Raw genomic sequence first — 25,439 nt, forward strand, 5'->3', positions numbered from 1 at the left:
GGATATTCAGCAATGTCTGGAGACATTTTTGGTTGTCACAATTAGGAGGTGCTGCTGGTATCTAGTCAGTAGAGACCAAGGATGCTGCTAAACATTCTACAATGCACAGGACACCCCTTCTCCCCTCACCAACAAAGAATTGTCCAGCCTAAAATGTCAATAGTGTCAAGATTGAGAAATCTTGCCCTAGACCTATGGCGAGGCTCAGAGTAATCAAGAACACATCTGGTGCAGGCCAGGAGAGAAAGGGTGTGAGCTGAGTTCACCCAGTCATCCTCCCATGGGGAGAGAGTGAGTCAGAGTGGGCCCTGGGGGAGGAGGCCAGCAGTTGTACTCATTGAGCCCCGCTGACATGGAAGGAAAGGCCACTAGCGGGCAGAAGGGGTCATCTGTAGTAATTATTTGTTCTATCACTACTTTTTACATCATTGCACATACTGAGACTCAGAGCAACTGAGTAATTTGTCCACGTCCACCTCACTATAAAGCCCCTTTTACACAATCGTACCATCTGCCTTTGGGCCAGGTCTGAATTGTAAAATTCATTCAACAAAAATGTATCAGGCACATTCTATGTGCTAAGAGCTGTGCTGGGCACTGTGAAAATAAAGGTGAGTAAGCCCATGGTCCCTGTCTTCTAGGATCTCACGGTTTCAGGGGACACAGACATGCAAACCCAGATCATGATAGTGATGACAAAACATGGCAAGAGTCCATGGAGGTTTGTAGAAGGAGCAGTCAGGGCATAGGGTCTACCCGTGAGAGCCAGGGAGGTGACGGCTGCTGCCGCTACTGCTCAGTGACTGTGGCTTCCCCAGTTAGTACCCTGCAGAGGGACCTTCTCCAAAGAGAACTCAAGCATATGAGCTGGATGAAGGCGGGTAGGAGCTCTGTTAAAGGATAGATTTTAGTCTGGAGAAACACCTGGATGAACAAGAAGAAATGTCTTAGATTGATGTGTCCATCTGGGTCCCTTGGGAAACAGATGCCAAGACAGAATTAGAAGTACGAGAGATTTATTGGGAAAATACCTGTGAAAGATAAAGGGGAAGGGAAGCAAGGAAAAGAGGGGAATCTACAGACCGCACTGTGGTCCCGATTCCTGGGAAAGGAGAGGGGAAGGGAGGAGAATCAGGCAGGGGAGCCTCAGACTGCAATGTAGCCTGAGGAAGGCTCAGCCAGGCCAATGGGAGAGCAGACTGCCCACAGAGGCGGCCAGAGCAGGGCAGGAAGGGCCCAGCCCTAGTACTGATGCTGTGTTCAGTCATTGGCTGGGACCTGCCCCGGGACATCAGGGCCTCAGCATGCCACTGAATGGATTCTGCAGCAGCAGCCAGCTAACTGCACTCCTCCTGGAAAGTTCTCTCTTAAAGGAAGTATGAGTGGCGCATCTCCACTGGTTACCACCATGGGCCTAGAGACGTTCACTGTCAATAGCAAAAGGCAGAATGTTGAACAAGGCAGGGACCTTGGCCCAAGTAGGAGCATCAGCAGTAAAAATAATGACAACAGCAGCAGGGTAAAGCAACATGACCCCAACACTATAGCAGATGCACGTACAGACTGCAGGTGGGGCTGGAAGGAAGGTCCCAAGATGCCAAACCCAGGGACTTCTTCTCAGCCCTTGCCCTTCAGTGATTCTGTAACAGTGTACGCCCTTGAGTTCTCTCTTCTCTCAAAACTTTCCTCTGCACTTCTGTGATGCTCCATGTCTTGTTTTTTCCTTCCAACATTTTGCTTGCCTCTTCCCTGGCTCCACTTCTTTTATTTGGCTTCTAAATGTAGGCATTCCCAAGCTCCTGTCTTCAAAGCTTTCCTTTCTCTAGAGTCTCCCTCTTAGAGATCACGTGACTTCAATACCTATCACCTTGACCCCCGCCACATCCGTGTGTGGTCCTCCTGTCTTCTGGCAACTCCATAGCTGCATTTGCAAAGGTTTGGGGAACCTCCACATCACCACACGGCCTAGCGCAGGGGGAGCTTACATACACTCTGTGACATCCACGGGATATCCCCAGACATGGAAAGGTCAAGAAGTTCCAACCTGACCTTCACCAAGAACTCAATACACTTCTTGACTTTGCTGCTGCTATCGGTGGAAACACTGAGTCCCCAGCACCCCAGCTTCACTGCTCCAAAGCATCACTGGCTCTTCTTCCCTCACTCCTACAACCAGACACTGGAGCGGCCTGAGTTACATTGCCTCCACCTGGAGAAAACGTCCCACTCCTCTTTCCCCCTTGTTTTCCACAATCAGAGATTTGGGAGTTGTCACAGGTGATACTTGAGGTAGTATTGCCCCTAAAAGAGAGGAGTTCCAGATTGTCATTGCTTCTCCCTGGACTATTCGAGTCCTCCTTCACTATCCATCCCTGATGGGTGGCCTGAGTGGCCTTCTCAAAGCCTACCGAGATCCCATCACAGCCTTCAGCTGCTCCCCATCATCTCCTGAGTTCACCATATCTCAGCAATCCTTCTTGGCACCTCAGTGACCCCAGCAGCAGCAAAACCTTCAGTTTAGAGATGTTCCAAGACCCTGGTTTTAATAAGGAAAGAAGAATGCAGTAGCTACTGTCGTGGGCTGATTAGTCACTGTGTCTACTCAACTCTCCAGTATTTACAAAGTTTGAATGTTTTCCCATCCCCAGGGCCCAAGAACTGGAATTAGAAGACCATCAGAGCAGACTGGAGCAGAAATTAAGAGAGAAGATGCTCAAGGAGGGTGAGTATGGTGACATGTTTGGGGCCCTTGGAGAAGACGTTTTTCCCCAGAAAGACACTTGAGCAGAGCAGAGCGTTCCTCCCGCCTTGCACAACCAGCCTGGGAGTCAGAGAGGAGCACAAAGCCAGCCTGCCTTCTGCCCTCTGCCCCCAGCACAGCAAGTCCTCACTTAGCTTCTTTCACTTGGGCTGTGAGAGCAGTATTTTGCTCCATCTCGTGTTTGAAAAGGAACAAAGTCATTTATTCACGCATTCATTCACTTATCCGTCCATTCATTTACAAACACTCACTAAGAATCTAGTGCGGGCCTGGCAGACACGGAAGAGCAACCGTGCCTGTGGTCTTGCTGCGGAGACCGACACCCAGACCGGTCCTTACAGTACAGTGGGATGAGGACCACGACACAGGTACTTGGGGAGCACAGAGGAAGACAGGCCAAGTTCTGCCAGGCACTAGAGATGGTAAAGGAAACATCCTTCCGGGCATGGGCTGGGCCAGGGCATCACACGTGAGAAAATTATTTCCATGGTGAAGGAGGTAGAGTTGAAATGAACTCGGTGACACAATTTACTGATTTATGCATTCATTGGTTCCAGCCAGCCAGGTGTATTCATTCTGTTTTGTGCCTGTGTCTTTCTAGGGCCATATCCATGCATGGCTTTCTCACATTTTGACCTAGGTCGAAAAGAACAAGTTAAATAATTTCTTTATACTTCATGGACCAAACATTGCACCTACCTATGGGTTGTCTGGTATAAAGGCAAGCACTTAGTAAATATTACATATCATCATGATGATCGTTCTTATTTAGGTATTTTATCCCTATTTTACATTAGAAAACTGAGTCTCTGAGAACTTAAAAAGCATGCTCAAGGTAAATGACGGGGCCAAGATTTAGGAACAGATCGCCACAGACCCTGGCTCTCCTGTTCTTTCCCACATAGTAGTGGTTCGTAGAGTGATCTCTGTAGCAACAGAATTCTATTTCTAACAAAATCCTTATTGGATTTTGCACTATATAGAACAGATAAAAGTCTTTTTTTTTTGTCAGAAGGGGCTGAGATGGGTCGATTTGCAACAAGCTGAAAGTGAGAAAGGAATTCTTTTTCTGTGTTGATTATGAAATATGGAGCACAATACTGGAGTATACCTAAATTAACAAACCATAGTATATAACTAATATCTGATTTATACATCTGATAAAAATTTTACATTTGCTAAGTTTCAGCATGGTAAAACAAATACCACCAAAGACTCCAGTAGCCACCTTTGATTCTTTTAAAAAAAATTCTTACTAAGAAATGATGGTCATGCTTCTTCTCACTCCTCTCAGGTGTACAAAAAAAGAAAAAAGCCCACAAATGTAGCTTCTTTATTTTATCTGTACCTGAGCTCATCTTCCATGAAAGCTTCATCCTATTAGTTAGTAAGGAAAAAGACAAAAGGAAAGGAACTTTATTTATCCCTCTCTGGTAAACTCAGTCTGATGCAATAATTTAAACAGTCCCTATAGGAAATGCTCAGTCTCTTTGGGATGAAAATATTCAGTCTTGCAGATGGCTGCCCCTTCGTTCTGCTTTTCTCCCTAAGGTGACTGCCAGGCGATGGGGAAAGGCAGGTCTGTGTGACCTCACAGCCTTAGGAACCTGTGTGGGTTGCTCTGACTCACTGAGACCCCACACAGCTGTCTTCCATCATCCGGCTGCTGCTCTCTCTGCTGGCATTTGCAGCTAAGGTGTGCGGCCGGTGCGCTCCATAGCCTAGTCATTCTCTCGGCGTGCTTGGAGCCTGGTGGCCTTCCCTGGCTCACTCAGCCTCTCCTCAGCACATCCTCCATTCTGCTTGGCCAGACAGTTTCCACTGTGAAGCCGTTTCACTCCTCATCATGGGGGAGCCCCACGGCAGGCCCATGGCCAGCTACCTTTGGCAGCTCTGGGGCAAGTGGGCACATCTAGGCTCCACCTGTGTGTGCCACGCACAGCAGATGGAAATGTCGGGAGCCACACTCAGACCCTTCTTCTCTGCCCAGCATGAAGTACTGCCTCGTGTTTATACATAGGGCGCCCTTCCAGCTGGCTTCTTCCCAGAGTTCCCAACGAGGGGCAGGACAGGAGTTCTTGGGTCCCCACTGTTCCTGTCAAATAATATGACATTTCCTTCTCCACTGGGGGCTTCCGAGGCTGGAAGACTGGTGCCCAGGGCTCTCACCTTCTGCTTCGCCTGTCTCTGTCTTCTCCCTCCCATAAAACATGAGGTACCAAGGAAACGGTGCTCCTTTATTTATCTTTTGTCACACGTGCCTTCTTCCTGACACGACTTCAGATCGAAGCCTGATATGAAATAGCGTGGCAACTTCTCTGCTCCGGGATGGGCTCACGGCCCTGTGCCCGGTGTGTTCAATGCAAGGGGCTAAAGGAGTTTAGACAAGGCTCTCCCAAGGCAATAATCTGGTGGATAAGACTTAACTCTGGCTTTAAAATCCTATTTTCGGTATCCGAAAGTCATCATTCCCTGTTTCTTACCCTTTCTCTTTCTTTTATAACAATCTCGCTTCCCCCAGGTAAGCACATGCCTCAGGCCACTTGGGAAGAAGCTTGTGTACTCAGAAGGGGGAAAGGGAAAAGTGTTGTCACAGTCTGGAAACATCCTCCCATTGGCCAGCCACAGCCTCGCTTTGCTTCTGCCTGGTCTCTACCCAAAGGGCTGCAATTTGTCATTAACTGCCACTGAAAAAAGGCTTCTCGTCATCGAGATAGTAGCCACTGATGCAGACGGTTTACTTTGAAACTTTTCTCACAGGTTTCCTTGCTGTAGCTCAGACATATTTATGGAAAACTTGCTTTCCTTGTTTTGTTGGTTTCTTTTTGCAGGGGAGGGGATGTTGGGGGACCTGGTGGGGCTTGGCTGGTATTCACTTTTTCTCACAAAAGGCTTTTCCCTGTCGCTTTATGTCTATTCTCCAGATGGAGACAGCTGACTGCAGCACAAAGCACCCAGCTTTCTAATCTGCGGCTTGGAGGGTGGTTCCCTGGTGTTAAATTCACTTCCTTGTTTTCTCCATGGAAATTAAAGGGCAGCATAAGTCCAGAGCAGTCAAGAATGCCCTTGCCAAGAGCTCCCCTGGGGCCAAATCTTACCTGAGGCCCAATGTTTTTCTTTTTCTCTTTAGAGAGCCAGAAAGATGAGAAGGATCTCAGTGAGGAGCAAGAAATATTCACCGAGATGATGCAAGTGATTGAGCAAAGGAACAAACTCGTGGATTCCTTAGAGGAACAACGCATCAAAGAAAGGGCTGAAGACCAGCACTTTGAAAGCTTCGTATTCTCCAGGGGCTATCAGCTGAGCAGGACGTGAGAAGACCTGAGGCTCCTCCCTCGAAGCAAGCAGAGGACCCAGCAGGCCAGCGCACCTCACACACTCGAGTTCCTCTTGCAGGATTTGTCACACTGGGAACTTAAGTTATACCATACTGCAATTTTTTTTTTAATTAAAATTCTCTTATATGTACTACAGCTGCCCAAGATCCTTCCAGAGATCAAAGACTCTTGAAATTGGCAGTCAACTTCAGCAGGTTTCTTGGACTTGAGATGACCTTGGCAGATGACCAACATTGTTTTCCCTAGAAAGTAACACAAAGATGGACTTTCCTGCTGCTTTTATCATTTATCCTCCCAATTCATTAAGTTACACATTGTAAGATTTTAAGAAGCCGCCTTTTCATTAGTATATCCGTATTTGCCTTTTTTGCATGGATGATCGGTTTCCAAATGTCACAAAGAAGCAGCAGCAGTTTAAAGATTAGGTTAATATTTAAATTGCGTTTCCAGAGAAAGCGGAGAAACCTTGAGATTACTGATTACATAAAGCAAATAACTCATATAGCAGGTGTTAATTCAATCCAGGGTGAATTTAATTTACCAGGTGTATTTATAAGCCTTAATATAATATACATAAGCAATGAGAGTTTAATAGAACATTTGAGCCTTAATTTTATCAAAATAAAAAGAAGAAAGAAAGAAAAAGGGAAATAAAACTAACTTCATACCAGCAGAATTGTTCATTTTCACCAAATACTGTCGGTTTAGAAAAGCTTATGTTCTCAGAGCACTGTCCTTATGGCCCCTGGAACATACTGAAAAGCATTTTTAGGAAATGAGTAATTTTGAAGTGCCTTTTCATAACTGTTGGTAATGGCAAAAAAGGAAACTCTTTCATTTGTTGATAAAATATTGGTGAGGATGGTGCTGCTGTTAAAACCGAACACACTAGTGATCCAAGGCCAGAAACGCTTCACTGGTGGTCTTCTCAGGTCCAAACAGAGATGTGTCTCTGGGACTGTCTCCAGGGATTGCTCAGGAACTCCACAGGACAAGGACAAACCACTGCTGACTCCAAGGTGGAGCCGAGTACAGTGACCCCATTTACTAAATCCCAAATTGGGTCACAGTTGTTTGTTTTTTTTTCTATGACGTTTTCAATGTGAAAGGAGAGCTGGGAGCTGGAGTTGGTGCACTGACGTGGAATTCCTGGGATGTTTTGATGGTTCATGTGGGAACCAAAGAGAAGATTTTAAATGGCGATCTGTTGTCATAAAGTATTTGACTGTTTTCCTTTAACAGGATTCTTGGGAGATTCAGTCTGTTGTTGACGAGAGGCAGACTGTAGAAGTCTTTGTTGGATGTCTGGCCTCTCTCATTTCTGCGTGTGTTTCAATGTGTCATTGGACAAAAGGTGCTTTGCCACAGTTGGCTTTGACGGGAGACCTAACTTTCCTCAATCGAAGTTCACCCATGAACCACTCTTGTCTGAGATGCTTCTGTGCACACCAATCTGGCCAGCTGACAAGCCAGAAATTACAAGTGTGATTGGATTTCCTGAGTCAGCCAGCGTTTTGGGTGGTATTAAAATGCAGCCTTTCCATGGTATACCAAGTTCTGAAGGTTGGAGGTCTTTTTTCTTTTCCTTTCTTCTTTTCTTTTCTTTTTTTTTAAGAATCAGGTCTTCTAGTGCCTGGATTCTGTTATTAGGAAATATGTACAGGCATCTTTCCATCTGTCTATCTATCTATGAAAACTGTGCCACTTATGGCTATTTATCTATTTTTATTTATTTGTATATTTAGTGGAAATTGCTAATATGGTTTCCTCATAATTCTAGTTCTCCTGTGTTATAATTTGGAGAAGACTTGTTAGCACTAAGGTATTAGTATATAAGCTATTTATCATTCAAATAACCCAGATGTTTGGGGCAGTGGGTTGTATAGTATTAAAGGTTTATGCAGATTGTCAACATTAATGTTTTCAGCAAACAGGCATTTAGAGATAAGACTACAGATGCTCAGGAATGTTAACTCACTTTAAGAAAGAGATATAGAACTTGTTTTTATTCTAGAATATGTAGAAATAGTCAAGTCCAGTCTTTTCTGTCAGTTATATACAAGTGCATTATTTGGGGCTTGCATACATTTAACAGATGATGCTCAAATGTGCAGTGTCTGGGTTGCTACTGTACAAAAGAATTAATTGCCACTTAGTTTAATTTGTTCTCTTTCCATCTAAAAGAAAGATTCTCCCAAAAGGGCCAAGAAAGAAGGTGGTTCTTTGCCCTAGTATTCTGTTAATAGATGAGAGAAGAATTTGTTCACTTCCTTTCCCAAAGACTATGTTCTCTGGTTTAAGACTGAGTCTCACCTGGCCAAGTTAAAACATTAACCTCATACCAGCCTTCTACTTATCCTGGCTTTCAGTTTTACTAGTACATAAAAGTCATCTCAATGATCATTTCCAGAGAGACACAAATATTGTGGCTGTTGAGCTATTTTAAATGATTTCATTCCTCATTCACAACAGAGAATGTTCTAAGACCCTCAAAATGTAAAATATTGTACATTTTGAAGACAGTTTCTTTGTATGCAATGTGAGTAGGATTACGATGAAAACAGAGCCTTCACTGTCCCATAAAAGAACACTTGTGGTCAAGGCTGAACAATTTAGGACTCTGAACAAGACAAGAAGCCCCATCCAGTCTCAGGACGTATTTCATAGTCGGTCTCACACAGCTTCTAAGTTAAACCAAAGGGCTCATGATAGTTATAAGCTCAGAATTTTACACAGGTTGGACCAAGGGGACAGTTGTGAAGCTTGCTGTCCCAAACCATTCATTTATTTGTTTAATAAACATTCTCCGAATACCCGTGGGGTTCTGCAACCCTGTGTTAGGTGCTGGGCTACAGAAAGAATAGTATTCCTCCACCCACAAATAAGTACAAAGATAAAAAAGGATCACTGCCAAAGAAATACAAAGAACTATTTTTATTATAAGCATCAACCTATTCTGCTCACGTTTGTTTCACACATAAAGACTTAGAGCCCCAAGTATTGTAGTGCCTCTTTGGCAATAAAAGCATGAATAAGTTCGTGTTTCTAAAACTGTGAAAAATAACATCAGGTTGTACTGTTTCATTTAAACCTTGACGTTGGCAGCGTCAGGCTGCTTGGACTCAATCAATGCTGAGATGCAGCATGTTAATTGCAGCTGAGAAAGGAAGTGGCAGGTGTTTCCAGCTCTGATGAGCTGCAATGAAATTGATGTTTTCTGCATTCTGGAGGCAATTGACAATTCAGCAATGTCTGTCTTCCCAGGAAGCAGATTTACAGGTTTTTCCTTCCAAACTGAAAATGGCAGCGTGTCCCACCCAGGTGGCTGATCAGAGAAGTCCCTCAGCAGGCAGAGGTGGCAGGGGGCAGTGGGGCTGCCACAAGAATGGTGAGGGGCAGTCATCGGATGTGGTGAGCTCAAATGTGGGAGTTTATTGTAACAAGAAAGTTCACGTAAGGGGAGCGTGCGCTATTTCACCGACTGTTTATCTTCTAACCTCACCGCTGAGTAGCTTGTAAAAGATTAATTTGCTCCAACAATTGGGAACTATTCATGTGGATTGAAATGTGTTACATGTGCACTGCTATAAATACTGAAATGAACCAAAAATAAATGCTTTTGTGTCTAAGGCATCAAAACATTTTCAAGTGGGCCTTGTCTGGCACCTCTGAGGACAGCGTCCATTTCATTTCTTTCTTTTCAGTGAACGAAACTGAGCAAAGCTTTGATTTCATGTGGGAGCCTGTGAATTAACGTTCGATACTTTATTCCCACTGGGGCACCTGGAGGGACTTACCTGACCAGAAAATTGGATCCGGGAGGAGGCGTGAAGAAGGCTCACCTCAGGTGTATTCTCTCAACAAAGGAAGCTATTCTCAGAGCTGGGGAGGGGGAGAGACGGGGCCTATCCTAGTTCTGCCTCCCTGTTTCTCTTACCTTCTTCCCTCGTGCAGCTTGGTTTTGTATTTCAGTCACTCAACAGGGATGCTCCCATCTGCACAGAACTGGCCTCTTTCTTCAACTCACACTCTTTCAGGACCAAGGGGTTTTTTTGGTCTGTTTTTTCTGTGTTCTTAATCCCAGCGCATGCACATTTATGAAATGTGAGCACGTAACACACCAGAAATGAATGCCACATCAGGTTAATCAAGCAGTCAGTCTTCGTCATTCACGAGTTCCCCCATTGTTTGAAAGATTTTGTGTGCTGTTGGAATGTTTGAAATGATTCATTTTTTTTTTCCATTGAATATCGACAAAAAGTAAACATTACTGCAGATGAGGGCTCCTGTTCTGCCGGTGATCACGTGCCAAAGGAAAAGCCCCAAGGAAAGGCCAGCCACCCTCCATGGCGCTTGGCAGGTTTCTTTGCGCCCCTGCTGGGCTGTCTGCCCTCCTGCTCACAGAGCCGCAGGTGCGCAGCCTCCAGCACATCCCTCAGCGGCCACTCGCCATCCCTTCAGGGCACACTCCCTCTCCCAGCTCATTTCTAGAAATAAAAAAAGCAAACCGATGCTGTCACGGCTCCCCTGAGGAGCCTTCTGACCCTGGTAATGGTAATGATGCTGTGAATTCAGCTCTCCTCACCTGCCAGGTGCTGTCATAAGCCCTGTAAGTGCATTACTCCATTTAATCCTGTAAGTAAAATCCTTACGATTAACATTACCCCATTTTGAGATGATAAGACTGACACACACAGGCTCAGGGGCTTACCTGGTAGTCCAGGTAGACAGTAGTGACAGGAGCTGGACCCCAATGCAGTCTCCAGAACCCAGCCCTCGGCCACCAGGCTGTCTAGCCTCACTCTGAGTCCCCAGCCAGACTTGCACCTTTGCTAATCTGTTCCTTCCCTTCCTTTCCTACATCAGCTCCCACTGCCCCGGCCCCCAACACACCAGTGCCAGCCCTGCTCAGGGGGAGTCTGGGAAGAGAACCAAAGCTGCACTTGGCAGTGTGTGTGTCTCCTCCTATATTGCTATAGTCTATAGTCTCTCTATAGACTATGCCTCTATAGTTTCCTTCTAAATATACTCTAACACGAAACCTATCCTTTAGTACTTACCTAACTTGTGCCACCCCTCACAAAAATTGTTCAATAAACATGATACTCTAGGAAGATGCCTCGTGTTTATCCTGGGTGATCAAGTACCCCTGACACACTGTCACAGACCCCCAGGGAACATTTCTGCCCCAAATTGAGCAGCGTGGCATGGCATAATCAATCCCCACTCCCAGGGTAGGGAACCAGGAGCCCAGGGCTGAGGGAGTGGGTGAGGAAGAGGATGGAGGGAGTGATTTGGGGACCAGCTGAGAGCAAGATGGCTTTTGCAGGCCCTTAGGGAGACTGTGCAGAGGAGGGAGGAGGAGCAGGGAGGGTGGGGAGCAGGACAGGGGTCACTGAAAACGGCACTCATGGTCCTGTGTGAAACTAAACCTGACACTGGGGCACCGGGTGCAATACACCTGTGGCTCATGAATCCTGTTCCTTTCCTGTCTCCAGAATGACAGAAAACGTTTCCATAAGAATTTGGGGAAAGTGTGTGTGTGTACAGTAGTCCCCAAACCATAAGTGTATGATTTGAGAACAAATCAATAGCTAAAGAAAAAAGCAACAAATATAATCATTCTAAACACAGTAACCAGAGCTAAGAGTCACTGATTCAGGGCTCTAATTCCAGCTCTGCCATTGCTCTCTGGATGACCTTGAACTACTGAATTGTGCCTCAGTGTCTTCACCTGTGAGATGGGACTGACCCTCCCTCTCCCTGCCTCCCTGCCTCCCTCTCTTCCACCCTCCCTCATAGGCTCCTTGCAGGAGTCAGTCTGGTGTACATAGGCTCTATTTAAAATGGAAATGGCTAGACTAAAACTTTGTAATTAGAGTGGCCATGGTGAGTCCTGAACTGTTCAAATCCCAATAGAAATGGAAAACATCACCTCAAATCCCAGCAGAACAGGTAAGAATGGGCAGTTTCCACAACAGGAAAGGCCCTTCTCAGAGCACTGCCTCCTCCTCTTCAGGACGCTCTTTCTGCACTGGCCTCTCTGACCAAATGTCCAGCCTCTTGCAGGCCCCTTTGGCCAATGGTTCTTCAAACAGACCCTGAAGTCACCATCTGGCCCTGGTGACGTGGTTCCATCTCATTGTCAGAGGTAATATTTCTAACCTTCCTCCCGAAAAGGAAACATCTAAAGGATAAATAGCCTTAATATCTTCCCCAGCAGAGACGGAAGCAGCGACTCTTGCTCCTCCAGGCCACATGAGTCTGGAGGTGGGTGTGGGAGGAGGGTGGATGACAATTGTGACAAAGAAGACCCTGCTCCTTCAAGCACACTGGCCTGGGAAGGCGTAGGGGAGCCTTGGGAGTAAGTCAGTGCCTGTGACACAGACACACACAAATAGAGTCCTTGGGACTCCACGTATCCTTGCCTGTCTGGGTCTGAAGTGGCTGCCCACTGCTCCTTTCTGTGCTTAAAAGCTTTGCTCCTGCTGCGGTTCCTCTGGAGCGTTCTCCATTCCTCTGCTAGATCACTTAGGTGTGAGCCACTGATCTTAGAGCGTCCCCTCTACATGCTCAGGTGAGGAAATCCTGCTACTAATGTCCACAGCTCCTTACCAGACTCCTGAAGGAGAGGTAAGCAGGTCATCTGTCTCTAAGAATTTGGGACACATTCCCCCATGGCCAGACCAGAGGCCCTTTGAGTGGCGTCATCCTGTATGATCCTCAAAAACGTCCCCACCCTCAGTCCACCATGTCACAAAACAACTTCCCCGACCCTGATGCATTCCCTACCCATCAAGAGAAGCCCTTGCTCCCCAACCCCACCCTGCCATCTGGGCTGCCTTAACCCAGGCAAGTAGCACTCTTGAAGGACATGCTTCCTGGCAGCCTGGGCTTCAAAGACCACTGCTCATATCCCAGAGTTCCCAAGGGGGGACATGGCGGGGAATTCTCACTTAAGACTCTCACTTGAGAGCCATTTTCTCTCATATATTCTTTCCAACCAGAGAGCACGTCTTGCTTTCGGTGATCAAAGAGGTCCCCAAGAGGCTCTGGCTGGCTTCTCCCCACCACCCACCCCACCCCCGGGCTGCTTTAATGTGGTCAAACAACCTCTGAATACTCACTGGGATCCAGACTCTTTGTAAAACCTTCTTCATGATCCATAGGGACCTTCCATTTTGTCCTTTAGATGGTGTACTAGTTTCAAAGGGCTACTGTGACAGAGTACCACAAATTGGGTGGTTTAAAACAGCGGTTTATTCGCTCACAGTTCTGGAGGCTAGAAACTCAAAATGAAGGTGTCTGCTGGCCATGCTCCCCCTCAAGCCTCTGGCGGGGGATCCTTGGTCACCTCTTCCAGCTTCTGGTAGCTCCAGGCACTCCCTGGCTTGTGGCAGCATCACTCCAGGGGCCACCTTCCTCCTGTCTGTCTTCACATCGTCTTTCCTCTGTGTGTGTCTGTGTCCAAATGTCCCTCTTCTAAGGACACCAGTCTTGCTGGATTGGTGCCCACCCTACTCCAGTGTGACTTAAGATGCTTTTGAACATAACTAATTACATCTGCAATGACCCTATTTCCAAACAAGGTCACATTCTGAGGTCCTGGGGGTTAGGACTTCAACATGTCTTTTTTAGGGAACACAATTCAACCCCAAACTGATGGTATTCACATTTGAGAAATGTGAAACTTTCCCCAGGCCTATTTCAGTTTGAGTTTTACCTAAATTTGATTTGAGATGCGTGGTCTTCCTCTGTCCTGGGTTTTTAACCTATAAAACAAAAAAGAAGTCACACAGCAAGATCAAAAGAGAACAGAATGCAAAAGAAAAGTTGCCTTAACTACGACAGACAGAGATTCTAAGTACAGTTTATGAAACCTGTCTGCATGGAGCACGCAGACTCCAGTTTTGCCTCTTATCTTAGTAATTGGGGTGATTCTTTTACTGTTCTTTTAATGGTTACCCTAGAGGTTGCAACACGATTCTTTGGTTTATCAAAGTCCAGTATAAACTGTTACTTTTACTTCTTTCCAAAGCCTGGACCTTGGAACACAACTCTGTTTACTTGCCTCCCATGTCAAATGCTTTTGCTTTTGTGTATTTTAATTTGATGTGTATCTTTTTAAGCTCCATAAGACATTACTGCTATTTTATGTAGTTAACATTTTTTTACATGTACCTATATGTTTACTTTTTTATTTGTTCTTTATTCCTCCCTCTATCACCAAGTTTCCATCTGCAACGATTTTCCTCCTGCCATACTCTTTAGTGTTTCCTTTTGTTTGGGTCTGCTATTAACAGTTTTTCTCAGTTGTGTTTTTTTTCCTCTTTCTGAAAATGCCTTCATTTCCTCTTTGTCAACTGGAGTCGAGTCTTTTGGATCCCAAACCAAAGCAAGGGTGACTTACCAGGGGCCCCTCAGTTTGATGGCGCCTGAACTTTTGTCTTTGTATCCTTGTTAGGTTGGCACCTGCCCTGCTCAACCTCAGCTTCTCTGCTGCCTCTTCTGAAATGGGCAGATGCCCCTACGGAGAAAGTCTCATGTGACGGGCTCACCTCCCTGGGATCTTCCTTCTAGATCTTGGCCCTATAGGTGTTGTCAGCTTTCCAGTGCTCTCAAGCAGATGATTTTACATTCTGTTCAGCCTTCCAGTTTTTCTCAGCAGGGGGCTTGGCCTCTCCTATATAGTCTGATGGTATAAGTCCGAACATCCTTTTCCTGTCTATTTGTTAGGAAGATTCTGGAAGCTGTCACATAACACTTTGCTTACATCCCATCACTCAAAGTTTAGTCATGTGCCTGCAGCTAGCTGAAAAATATAGTCTTTCTTCTGAGGGACCATAATCCTAGCTGAAGATTGTGAGTTCGATGGATATTTGGGAGAACAGAATCTTGGGGCTATAGTATTAGTCTCTCAGTTATTGGCCATGTGATCTGAAGCAAGTTATTTAAACTCTCTGAGTTTCAAGTTACTCTCCTATAAAATGGAGGTCATGATATCATGTATGGGTCTCAAAGGAGATCCTCATAATCAACATTTATTGAGCTAAGCCTTGTTATCTGCTGGGCACTGAGCTGAGTAGTTTGTTTATACTGACTCTCTTGGTCCTCCCAACAACCTTATGAGGCAAGCACTCATTTGTTCTCATTATGATGAGAAAATTGAGGCACAGAGGGGTTGTATGACTTGTACAAGATTATACAGATATTTGGCTGCAGAATGGCATTTGAACCCATACCCTTCACTACTACATGGTCTTGCCTTGTAAATCGCAAAGCCATGACTGTTGGAATTGCTGAGGGGAGATGACAGGACCAGGATGGGAACGATGCTGGGTGGCACATGTTTAGCTAGAAAAATGGTCTCCTAAAAGAAGGTCTGGGGACAGAACTGGCCTAGTTTGGGACCTATGGATTTTTGAGTGATGTGGGCTACCCAGGGAGTTGGAGAAGGAGACCACAGAGATAGAAGGGACCCTACAGAGCATGTCGTCCCATGGCTTCAATTTAAATATTTAATCATTTTTGTGATAAATCTATGAACTTTGTTGAAGTACTTTACACATACAGAAAATTGCTCAAATTATTAAGCACATGCTCCATGAATTTTCAAAGTGAATACAGCCATGTAACCAGTACCCAGATCAAGAAATAGAACGTTACCAGCTCCAGTAACCTCCCTCATGTCTCCCCTCACTGCCCCTGCCCCCTTCCATTCACTGTCCCTCCCAAGATTAGTCATTATCCTGACTTCTAATGGGTTAGTTTTGCCTGTTTTTGAACTTTGTATGATTAGAACGATAGAGTATATGCTCTTTTGTCTGATTTTTTTCACTCAGCACTATATTGAGATACATTTCTATTGCTGCTTGTAGTTGGAAATTGTTCATTCTCACTGCTGTATAATATTCCACTATGTAATTATCACAATTTATTCATCGATTCAACTGTTAATGGGCATTTGAATGGTGTTACTATGAACTTTCTAAAACATGTATCTGCGTGCACAAATTTAGTCGTTTTTGTTGAGTGTAACCTAGAATTGAAACTGTTGATCATAACGAATGAGGGACGTTCAGCTGTAGCAGATACTGCCTTGGCTTTGCTTTACTGATGATGGAAATGAAAGTATAGGAAAGGCAAAGATTTGTCCAAAGTCACCCAGCTACTGAGCCAGGACCGGAAGCTGGCTAATTCTCTCCAAGGGCAGTTTGTCCAGGTCTAGATTTCAGGGAGAGACTGGCCTGGGGATTCAGCAGAGTTTCACAACAACACATTTAACTCATGAGCTGTCCTTCTCATCTAACCCTTGGGTAACATGACACCAATGACCAAGCATGAGAGGGGCTACTGAGCAGTGGCGCCCTAACTGTAAATATCCATTGAGATTGGGGAGAGCTGGCACATCTTCTCTGCATCTCATCAAAGAACAGCACGTGTGTGTCCCTGATTATGCTAGATTTAGATTCAGTCTACTTCAGTGCCAGGCCCTGTGCAAGGTGCTTTCCTGTATATTATCTCATTTAATCTCCTGAACAAACACCAGATCAATTCATATCCATAAGGACTGTGAAAGCATAACATCAAAAGAGAGTCTATAAACTCTGTAAGCAAACCAGAGCAATTTAGAACAGTGCTTTTCAAATAATCGATGGCAAAGGACGAATTCATCATAGATCAATATTTTGTAAAATACAATAAAGAAAGAATTATTAGAAAAATAAAATGAAAAGACATTCAAAATATAAGCTTCCAATTTTTATCATTAGATTAAACAAATACAAAATTGCATTGTTAAATTGCTATAAAATTTTCTAAACACTCAGTTTCTATTTTTATATCATTGAGGACCAATAACAGCTTGCGGATCAATATTGGTTTCAGACTACACTTTGAGGAGTACTGATTTATAATTCACCATCCATTCTCCCTTGGACTTTCAAGAGAGACTGATAATTATCCTAGAGGCAGAAAGGTTTGAATAACAAGCCTTCTGCATAATACTGAGACTCTGGAAACCTCTCACACCCATACGATCATTTCCCCATCTTTATCAACATAACTTTATTCCAAAAAATTCCTGCAGAGAAAGATTAAACTTACAAATAACTTTATTGTTTTTTTCAAGAACTTCCCCCCAAATCTCATTGAAATTAACATAGAATCCTTAAACTTCTCAATAGATACCATTAAAAAGACTATTTACTCTCGTCTTGCCTTGCGTCCACCAATCCTATACTATTATATCACAATCCTTAGCCAAAATAAAACAAGCATCACCGCATGGAAAGACCTGCCTTAAACCAGATTCCAAAACTTTATAAATATCCCCGCTTTACCCTCCCCCAGTCTGAGATGCTACTGAGACTCTGCCAAGGCAAGGCTCTCTTTACCGTGTATGATAAACTCAGCTTTGCCTTCTCTACAGCTTGTTTTGCTGGTATTTTCTGGGAGCCAGCATCCAACAGTCAAGTCTTTCCTTTGTTTGTTCCTCCTATTAGTCTTGTTCACTCGCTTTCCAACTTTAGCATGCATAAAAATTACCAAAAAGTGGGGGCCAGCCAGTGGTGTAGTGGTTAAGTTTGCACACTCCACTTCAGCGGACTGCGGTTCACAGGTTCAGATCCCAGGCATGGACCTACACACTGCTCATCAAGCCACGCTGTGGCAGTGTCCCACATACAAAACAGAGGAAGACTGGCACAAATGTTATCTCAGTGACAGTCTTCCTCAAGCAAAAAGAGGAAGGTTGGTAACATAGCTCAGGGCCAATCTTCCTCACGCACGTACACAAAATTACCAAAGAGGGTTGTATATGCAAAAGCATGCACAAGCAATTTAAGAGATCTCCATGTACAATTTTGATCATGCCATATTTGGGACCTAAGCACTGCATAGAGATATCAGCAATTGGTGAAGAATAGAGAATCATGGAATGTTAGAGCTGAAAGTGGCTCTAGATGCCCAAATATCACTGCATGGACCAGCTATCTCAAAATCACCTGATATCATCCCTGTTAAAAAATACCCACCCCTTGGTTTTGCCTCAGAGGTACTGAATCAGAGTTTCTAGAGATGGGGCCTGTGAACGTTTGCAGCAAACTCTTTAGCGGAATGAGATGCACAATCGCGTTTGAGAACCACTGTTCTGTTCCACCACTTCATCTTGTAGATGAAAAAATGGAGATTCCGAAAGGGGAGTAAACTGGCCCAAGATCACCTGGCTATTGAGCCGTGTGTCTCCTGATTCCCTGGCACGAGTGCCCAGGGCTAGAGATCAGATTTTGGAGATGTCCTTATGTATCCAATATCTGAACAAGAATGATTAATGATGTAATCAAACCACAATTCTATTTTGGCTTCTCACCATTAGATTTATCAAGATGGTAGCTGGAGGAGGGGAAGAGGGTGTCGTAATCTTCCCCTGCTCCGGGGCGAACATTCTAGCAGTCATCATGACTTCTCTGCTTTCAATCAGGTAAGAGGCACCAGCTAAGGCATAATTTTCAAAAGAGGTAAACTTATGACTCTCAAGCAAGGATAAAATGAACACATACTCTGCTGAGAGTCTGAATCTGTTGACCCTCTTGTTTGTTCTGCTCAGGAATTGTCACTTGTCATTTTGCTGATTAGCTCAAGTTAAGGCAGATGGGTTATTAAAAGGCTTCAGGAACATGTCCTAGGAAGGAAGCGCAGCCAGCCCTCCTGGGAACTGCAAGGGAGCACCGGGAAGAGATTCAAGGTCCAGGCAGCTACTTCCCACAATTGTTCATTACTCAGACCACATGGCTTCTTGAGCAAACTTCTTTGCTCTATTCTTTCGTTTCTCTATTTATCAGCATGCATACGGCTAAAGATGGCTACCCCAGTCTTGAGTCTGCAGGATCATCACTAAGTGCTCAACTTTGGACAACAGTCTCTGGAGCTTAGTTCGGTTCTCCCTGGAGACCATCTGATTGGCAGATCTCCAGTCAAGTAGTAGTCCTTTGGGTCAGGTGATCACCCAGGGTCAACCAGCTGTAGCTGCTTGGAGGAAACAGTTGCCAGGGGGCCGTGTGAGTCTGTATGTGAACGAGAGACGGCCAGAAGAGCCAAGCGAGAACTTCAAGAGGGCAGGCACAATAAAACCTGCTGGTAATCATGTCTAGCGAGACTCACTGAAACATTGGGGTTTATGCCACTCCCTGTTAGCCCGAATGAGTCTGGTCATCACTCTGTTGCTTTTATGTAGGTGGCATAAGTTTGGGAGGGGGTGGTCTCACAGGAGCCCATGGTGGTACCTTCCAACTCGTTTCCACCAGCATTTGGGATCCTCCTTTGCACAAGTCATTGAGCTCCAAGAAACTGGGGTGTTTGTAAGAAGCAGCAGCCTAGGCCCTGCGCTCGTGGACTTAAACTTCTCGGTCTTGGATGGGGGTGAAGAGGAGGTTGACAGCCAGGGAGAGGGGCAGGAACAGTTGGATGTGCCCCGCTCATGGGGCCTGAACCCATTTTGGTTCACTGTTTCTTCCCAGAGCTGGCTCGCTCTCTTTTGTGGGCACAAGACATGGGCCTCACAGCTGTCCAGGTGGAAATCAACGAGAGGGAAGAGCGAGCTCCTCACCAGCAGCCGGGGCCAAGGCACTGGGAGACGGAGGAGCAGGTGGGTTCGGTCCAGCAATGACTGAACCCCCATTTGTGCCCGGATCTGTGCTGGGTGCAGAGCCAGGGAAAGGAGGCTCCCCAGCTGGAGGGTCACCACCCAGAAACAGATCAGACCCCGCGTCCTGCAAGGGGCAGATGGGGCATCCTCCCGGCTCGGGCGGGCAGCCGCGGGGCGCGGGGCGCAGGCCCGGCCGGGGCGAGGGCCCGGAGCGCGCAGCTCCTGCCGGGCGGAGGGCGGCGCGAGGGAGGGAGAGAGGGAAGGGAAAGGCGAGCGCGAGCTGCCTCAAATGCTTGGAATAATTCCGCTTCCGTTTGGAAAGCCGCAGCCTCCGTCCCGCCGCCGCGCCCGCCCAGCGCCAGCTCCGCGTCCCCACCGGCCCGCGCTGCCCGCTCCGCCGCCATGGCCACCTCCCCGCAGAAGTCGCCCTCTGTCCCCAAGTCCCCCACTCCCAAGTCGCCCCCGTCCCGGAAGAAAGATGACTCCTTCTTGGGGAAACTCGGAGGGACCCTGGCCCGGAGGAAGAAAGCCAAGGAGGGTGAGTGCGGCCGGGCCAGCGAGCGGCGGGGGCCGGGGCCGAGGGGCCGGGGGAGAGCGGGGCCGGGCGGGAGCGCGCGCGGGTGCCGGGGGCGGAGGCGGGTGGCGGCGGTGGCGCGAGCGCGCGCTTCCCGGTAACCTGGTGCCGCGGCCGTGCGCGCCCCGCGGCCCCGTCGCCCTGCTTGTGGTCGGCCCGCGCTGCGCTCCGGGCCTGGGCGCTCTGGTGGCGCAGCCGGGGACTGGGACCAGGCGACGCCCGCGCTGGGCCTGGCGGCTCCGCGTGGCCCGAGGGCCGAGGAGGCGGCGGCGTCCTCCCCTAGGCCCCGAGTCCCCGCCTCTCCGCGCCCGTAGGCTGGCATTTCCCGAGTTAGTGCAGAAACTTTTCTGGGCGCCGTCAGTCTCACTCTTCGCCTTCATTGGTCTTTGCCATCACGTCGTTTCCTAGACCTGCTGAAGTCCAGATGCAGCGGTGGCCTCTTTGATCTTTTGTCCATTCCCAGGGCCCGGCAGGGCTCTATTAATGAGTAGATTAACATCAAATGCTTGTTGAGTGAATGAGTGAAAAGCTGGCTTTCCTAGTGGTCCCACCGTGTAATAAATGATCAACTGGCACCCAAGGGGAAAACCTGGATTAGACACACACACTTAGCATCATGGCTGCGACCCTTCTGTGAACTCAGGAGCTGAGGGCTCCTGCAAAAACCATTTCCTTTTTCCCACCGGGGTGAATTGAGGCGATCTTAGTTTTTTCCAGGACAGTCTGCCTGTAAAATATTTGGTCTCTTGGGCAGATTTCACATCCTGGTTTTTGGTTTGAAAAACGAGATCTCACTTCTGAAGACGCATTAGTGATAGATGTGTAGAGGTTGTTTGGTTAAGAAAAATTTTTTCCATAGTTTCAGTGATTTGGGAATAACCCTTCTGAAGGCCGTGATGCTGAGAGGGAAAACAAGTTTCACGTTCTGAGTTATCCTAAAGCGTAAAAAAGAACTTCAGTGTTGAGAATCACCAAACTTCACGCAAAGAACTAGACTTCTGTTCTCTGTTTTGATGTGAAAAGCAGCAAAACACATCCCCCAAAATGTTTTCCCCCAGTGTGGTTATTTTGGTAAAGCATTGTCTGAGTAGAGTGCTTTGGTACCAAATCATGAAATCCTGGCTTGGAAAGTCCTTTTCTAGACTCCCTTTCTAATTTTCCCTACAGTATTCCTGATACAGGCTCTCTGGCTTCAGACTGGGCAACTCAGAATTTCTGAAGCTCGTGTCCTACCAGGAGAGCTCACCCCACCTTTGCCAACTCTTTAGAAAAGTTTACTTTATAGTAAAAGTAAAAAGCTGGTGTCTCTGTATCTACTGTTATTCTATTCATGGAACCAGGAGAATGAGTCTAAGGGTGGCCCTTCATTTTGTTGGTGTGGACAGCCTGCTTCCTGGAGTCTTCCCTTCACCAGCCGAAACATCCTCTTTTCTGGTAGCTGGGCCGCATAGACATGATTTTTTGGCCCGTCGGCATCCTGACTCTCCAGTTTTGGTCAGGGTTCCTGCAGGAAACAGAGGTCAATTTAGTTGGGATTTTGAAAATAATGTCAATGAAGGGACTGTTTACAGAGGTGTGGCCAGGGTTAAGGGAACCCAGAAGGAATGATCAGGAACCTTCAGGCTAACAGCGGACGGGGGAAGCTGTTACCACCCCAAGACCCGAAGGGACAAGGGGACCCATTGAGTGTAACAGGAACCCATTGAGAGCTGGCGCTGTGGCAGGCGGGCTGCCTGACGGGAACTGTAGCTGCAGAGGGGCATAGCCTCTGTGGGAAACGTGCGGGTGGACAAGGGGGACAGTGGCACAACAGGGACTCTGCGTGTTCCCTCTCTCTTCTTAACCTTGAATCTCTTGTTGGCGTTTCCCATTGGCTGGACCCAGTGGGAAGTCACGGGGACAAGGGCATCTGGGTGATGCATTATGAAGGGGTCAGCTCCCTTAGGGCACAGAGCAGTGCGGGAGTAGATTGTAGTCAGGGAGGGGGCTTGGAGAATAACTGGCAGACCCTCTCAAAGTGAGCTGCCCAGAGGTCAGCATAGTGCATAGCAGCCCAGTCCAGCCAGCACAGGTGAGAACAGGACTGTCACCTCCTTTGTTCTGGCATAGACACCATGTTCTCTGAACGCAGCTAAGCTGCTTTTCTTTATTCTTCTGCCAGCTGCGTCACACTGTTATCTCTCATGGCGCCTGCTATCTGCTTACTCGAAGACATTTTTATGTTTGTTGCTCCTAAGCCATTTCCTTCGCCATCTCAGATTTCCTCCGTTGGGTTTTTGAAACCAAGTGCAAGATCTTATTTTCATCTTTGTTAAACTTAACTGCTAAGTCCTGATTGTGTCGTTCAGTCCATGAGCTGATCCGGGGGATGTAAGTGGGTGAGTTGAAGAGCACGTGCTTTTTCTAATGGGGCCCACCGTCACCCAGCTCCAGCTGCTCGCTGCTGCCCGTGGTGGTTCTGTGAGCCCAAAGAAGGCAGTGGGGTTGGTCTGAAATGACTTGCTCTTGGTGAGTGTGTGCTGGGTCTCAGGAATCAAAGGCGCACTAACCATCACTTCAGTAACAGTATGGCTAGATCTTGCTCTGGATCCTGCAGAAATGTCCTAGCAGAACCTGCATAAATGTCTAGTGTCCTAGAACCTCCCATTCTTCATGATTCCTCAAGATTGCTGACATCGGTCTGTCCGCAGATTATCTCCGTGCTTTGGCATAGAATTCTCCTGGGCCCGACGACTACCGTTCATTCCTCTGAGACCTGTTGTGTCCCACTGTAGGACCCAAAGATTGGAAAAGCAGTAATACACGTTAGTTAGAATATTTAGGTCAATAATTTCATATAAAAATATATCTTCCTAAGAATTCCTACTATATGCATCATAGAATGACTTCGTCTCATAAAAATACATTAAAATTAGTCATCACTTCCTGTGTTTTCATAAGAAAAAATAGCGTTAGGCAAGAGAGACTAGAGATTAAAAGCATCGTCTTGGCACCAGACACATTTGGGTTTGATTTCTGGTCTGGCCCCTTATTTATTGCCATGACTTAGGACAAGTTCTTTAATCCCTCCAAGCTTCTGTTTTTTCCTCTATAAAACGGGAATAAAAACTTCTTCCTTACTTGGAGGTTTTGAGGCTTAATTGAGATGATGTATGTAATGTGCATAGCATGGTGTGAATAATGGTAGCTGTTAAGAATGACAGCTCAGTTTTAAATAGTCTTTCAATTTTGAAATTGTCTTTTCGTTATGGACTGCAGAAGATTCCACAGGTTCTGCAAATAGCCTGTGGCGCACGACTGTGTGAAGCCCTGGTAGCACTATTTTGTTCCTTTAGAAATTAGGGATCTTTCTTTGCAAGTCAGATCCTCTTCTTTCCCAAGATGTCCCATTTCAGCATTTTGAAATATCTGGGCCCATTCTCATGAGCTGTGGCTGAGTGGCTTTTGCTTTTCTCTATGGATCTTCTCTTTTTGGATTTCCAGTCCCCATTTACACTGCACATGGCCCTCCTGTGTAGGTTCTTAGACGAGTCTTTCAGGGTCTCCTTGCCAAAGAGTCACTTTTCATCTTTCTTCCTCAAGACCTGCTCTTTCCAGGAACCGCACCTTGAATTGTATCTGCCAGCTGAAGGCACCCCAAATCAGGGCAGCAGCAAGGGTCATTCCCATCATTTACCCACTGATTTAAGTTATATCTGTGAGAGTTTTACGTTTTGTCCATGTCCATGCCTGAAGTGTACAATGAAGGCTTTACCTTAATAATTCTTAGAGTAATAATAAGACTGACCTCTTTGGTTCTCGCTGGCTGTCCAGTGTTGCTGGGGAAAATCCCCAAACCCTGTAACAGATGTAAGATTTCTAGAGTGAGCAGAGCCCTCAGCACTGCTGAGCAGTCCTTCTCTTCTCTCCTAATCAGCTTGCATTCTCATTTCCAAAGTGCCTTGTTCATACCCTTACCACTCAAGCTCTGCCCAGACCTTGAGACAGAAAATTGAGTGCCAGGGATGCGCTTGTTCAAATTCCCTTTGCTGTTAGTGCCCCCTGTATCTACTTCCATGCTTCCCTGCTGCCTTCCTGCCCTAGTCCCTTGCAAAAGATCCCATCTCCCCTTGCTTATGAGGCCATCATTTCTGCTGGCCTGGCATAGCCAGATAGCCTTTCTCATGCTGCTCAATCCCCCTAACATTCTGCAGATACGCTCGGGTCTTTCCCAGTTGTAGAAAATATCTGAGGCTGGTTTCCTCTTAAGCTACTCACCAGAGGTCCTGAAAGAGTTGTGTGTCCTGGCTTCCCTTTTCTTATCTCCTAGTCACTTCCCGATCCACTATTCCCATTCTTCCACCAATTATGTATTGAGTGCCTACCATGTGCGGGCACTGTACTCAGTCCTGGGATACAGCAAGGAAAAAAACCAGACAAAACCTCTGCCCTCATGGAGCCTACAGTCTAGTGGAGGAGACAGGTAACAGACAAGATAAATTAGTAAAATGTGTGTGTTTTGTTAGAGTGGTAAGGGCTATAGAGTGAAATAAAGCAGGAAAAGGGGAAACAGAACGTTGTGCGATGAAGGGTGGTTGGCAGTGTTAAGTGGGATGATTAGAGAAGACCTCACTGAGAAGGGGATTTGAGTAAAGACCTGAAGGAAGTGAAGGAGAGAGCCAGATGTGTATCTGGGAGAATATGGCAGGCAGAAGGAATGGTGAATTCCAAGGCCCTGAGGTAGGAGTGGACCTGGTGTGTTGAGGACCAGCAGGGAGGTCGCTGTGACTGGAAGAGGGGGTGAGGACAATTGTGGAAGGTGGTGAGGTCTCAGGGTAATTAGGTAGGGTGGGGGCAGGTTGTGTAGGGCCCCAGAGGCCATTGTAAGACTTGGGCCTTTCCTCAGAGTGGGATGGGTGGGTTTTGGAGGATTTTGTGCAGAGGAATAACACAGTCTCACTTCTGTTTTAACAGGATCACTCTGATGGTGTTAAGTGACTGAGGGGGGCAAGGGTGGAAGCAGGGAGAAGAGCTAGGAGGCTGCTGTGATGATCCAGGTGAGAGATGGTGGTGGTCTGGAGCTGAGTGGTAGCAGTGGCGGGGGACGAGCATTGAATTCTGGATATAGTTTGAAAGGATAGC

The 25,439-nt window shown here is 46.5% G+C and overlaps 2 protein-coding genes across 10 annotated transcripts in view; both read left to right on the top strand.

The window, feature by feature from the left end:
- MICAL2 (microtubule associated monooxygenase, calponin and LIM domain containing 2) overlaps positions 1-9,738 on the top strand; it is a 222,468-nt gene extending 212,730 nt beyond the window's left edge. For 6 of the 9 annotated variants that reach the window (XM_070626369.1, XM_070626370.1, XM_070626374.1 and 3 more), the window contains 2 exons: positions 2,649-2,722; positions 5,892-9,738. In XM_070626369.1, the coding sequence (XP_070482470.1) occupies positions 2,649-2,722; positions 5,892-6,076 (259 nt within the window). In that variant the 3' untranslated portion in view covers positions 6,077-9,738. The remainder of the gene's footprint in view (positions 1-2,648; positions 2,723-5,891) is intronic. The other 3 variants (XR_011541620.1, XR_011541621.1, XR_011541622.1) reach the window with 1 other exon arrangement.
- A 10,177-nt stretch (positions 9,739-19,915) lies between these two features.
- Positions 19,916-25,439, top strand: part of PARVA (parvin alpha) — a 146,639-nt gene continuing 141,115 nt past the window's right edge. Inside the window, exon 1 of the mRNA XM_070626382.1 lies at positions 19,916-20,282. Coding sequence (XP_070482483.1) covers positions 20,147-20,282 — 136 coding nt within the window. The 5' untranslated portion in view covers positions 19,916-20,146. The remainder of the gene's footprint in view (positions 20,283-25,439) is intronic.

Source organism: Equus przewalskii, chromosome 6 (assembly GCF_037783145.1).
Source record: "Equus przewalskii isolate Varuska chromosome 6, EquPr2, whole genome shotgun sequence".
Taxonomy (NCBI): Eukaryota; Metazoa; Chordata; class Mammalia; order Perissodactyla; family Equidae; genus Equus; species Equus przewalskii.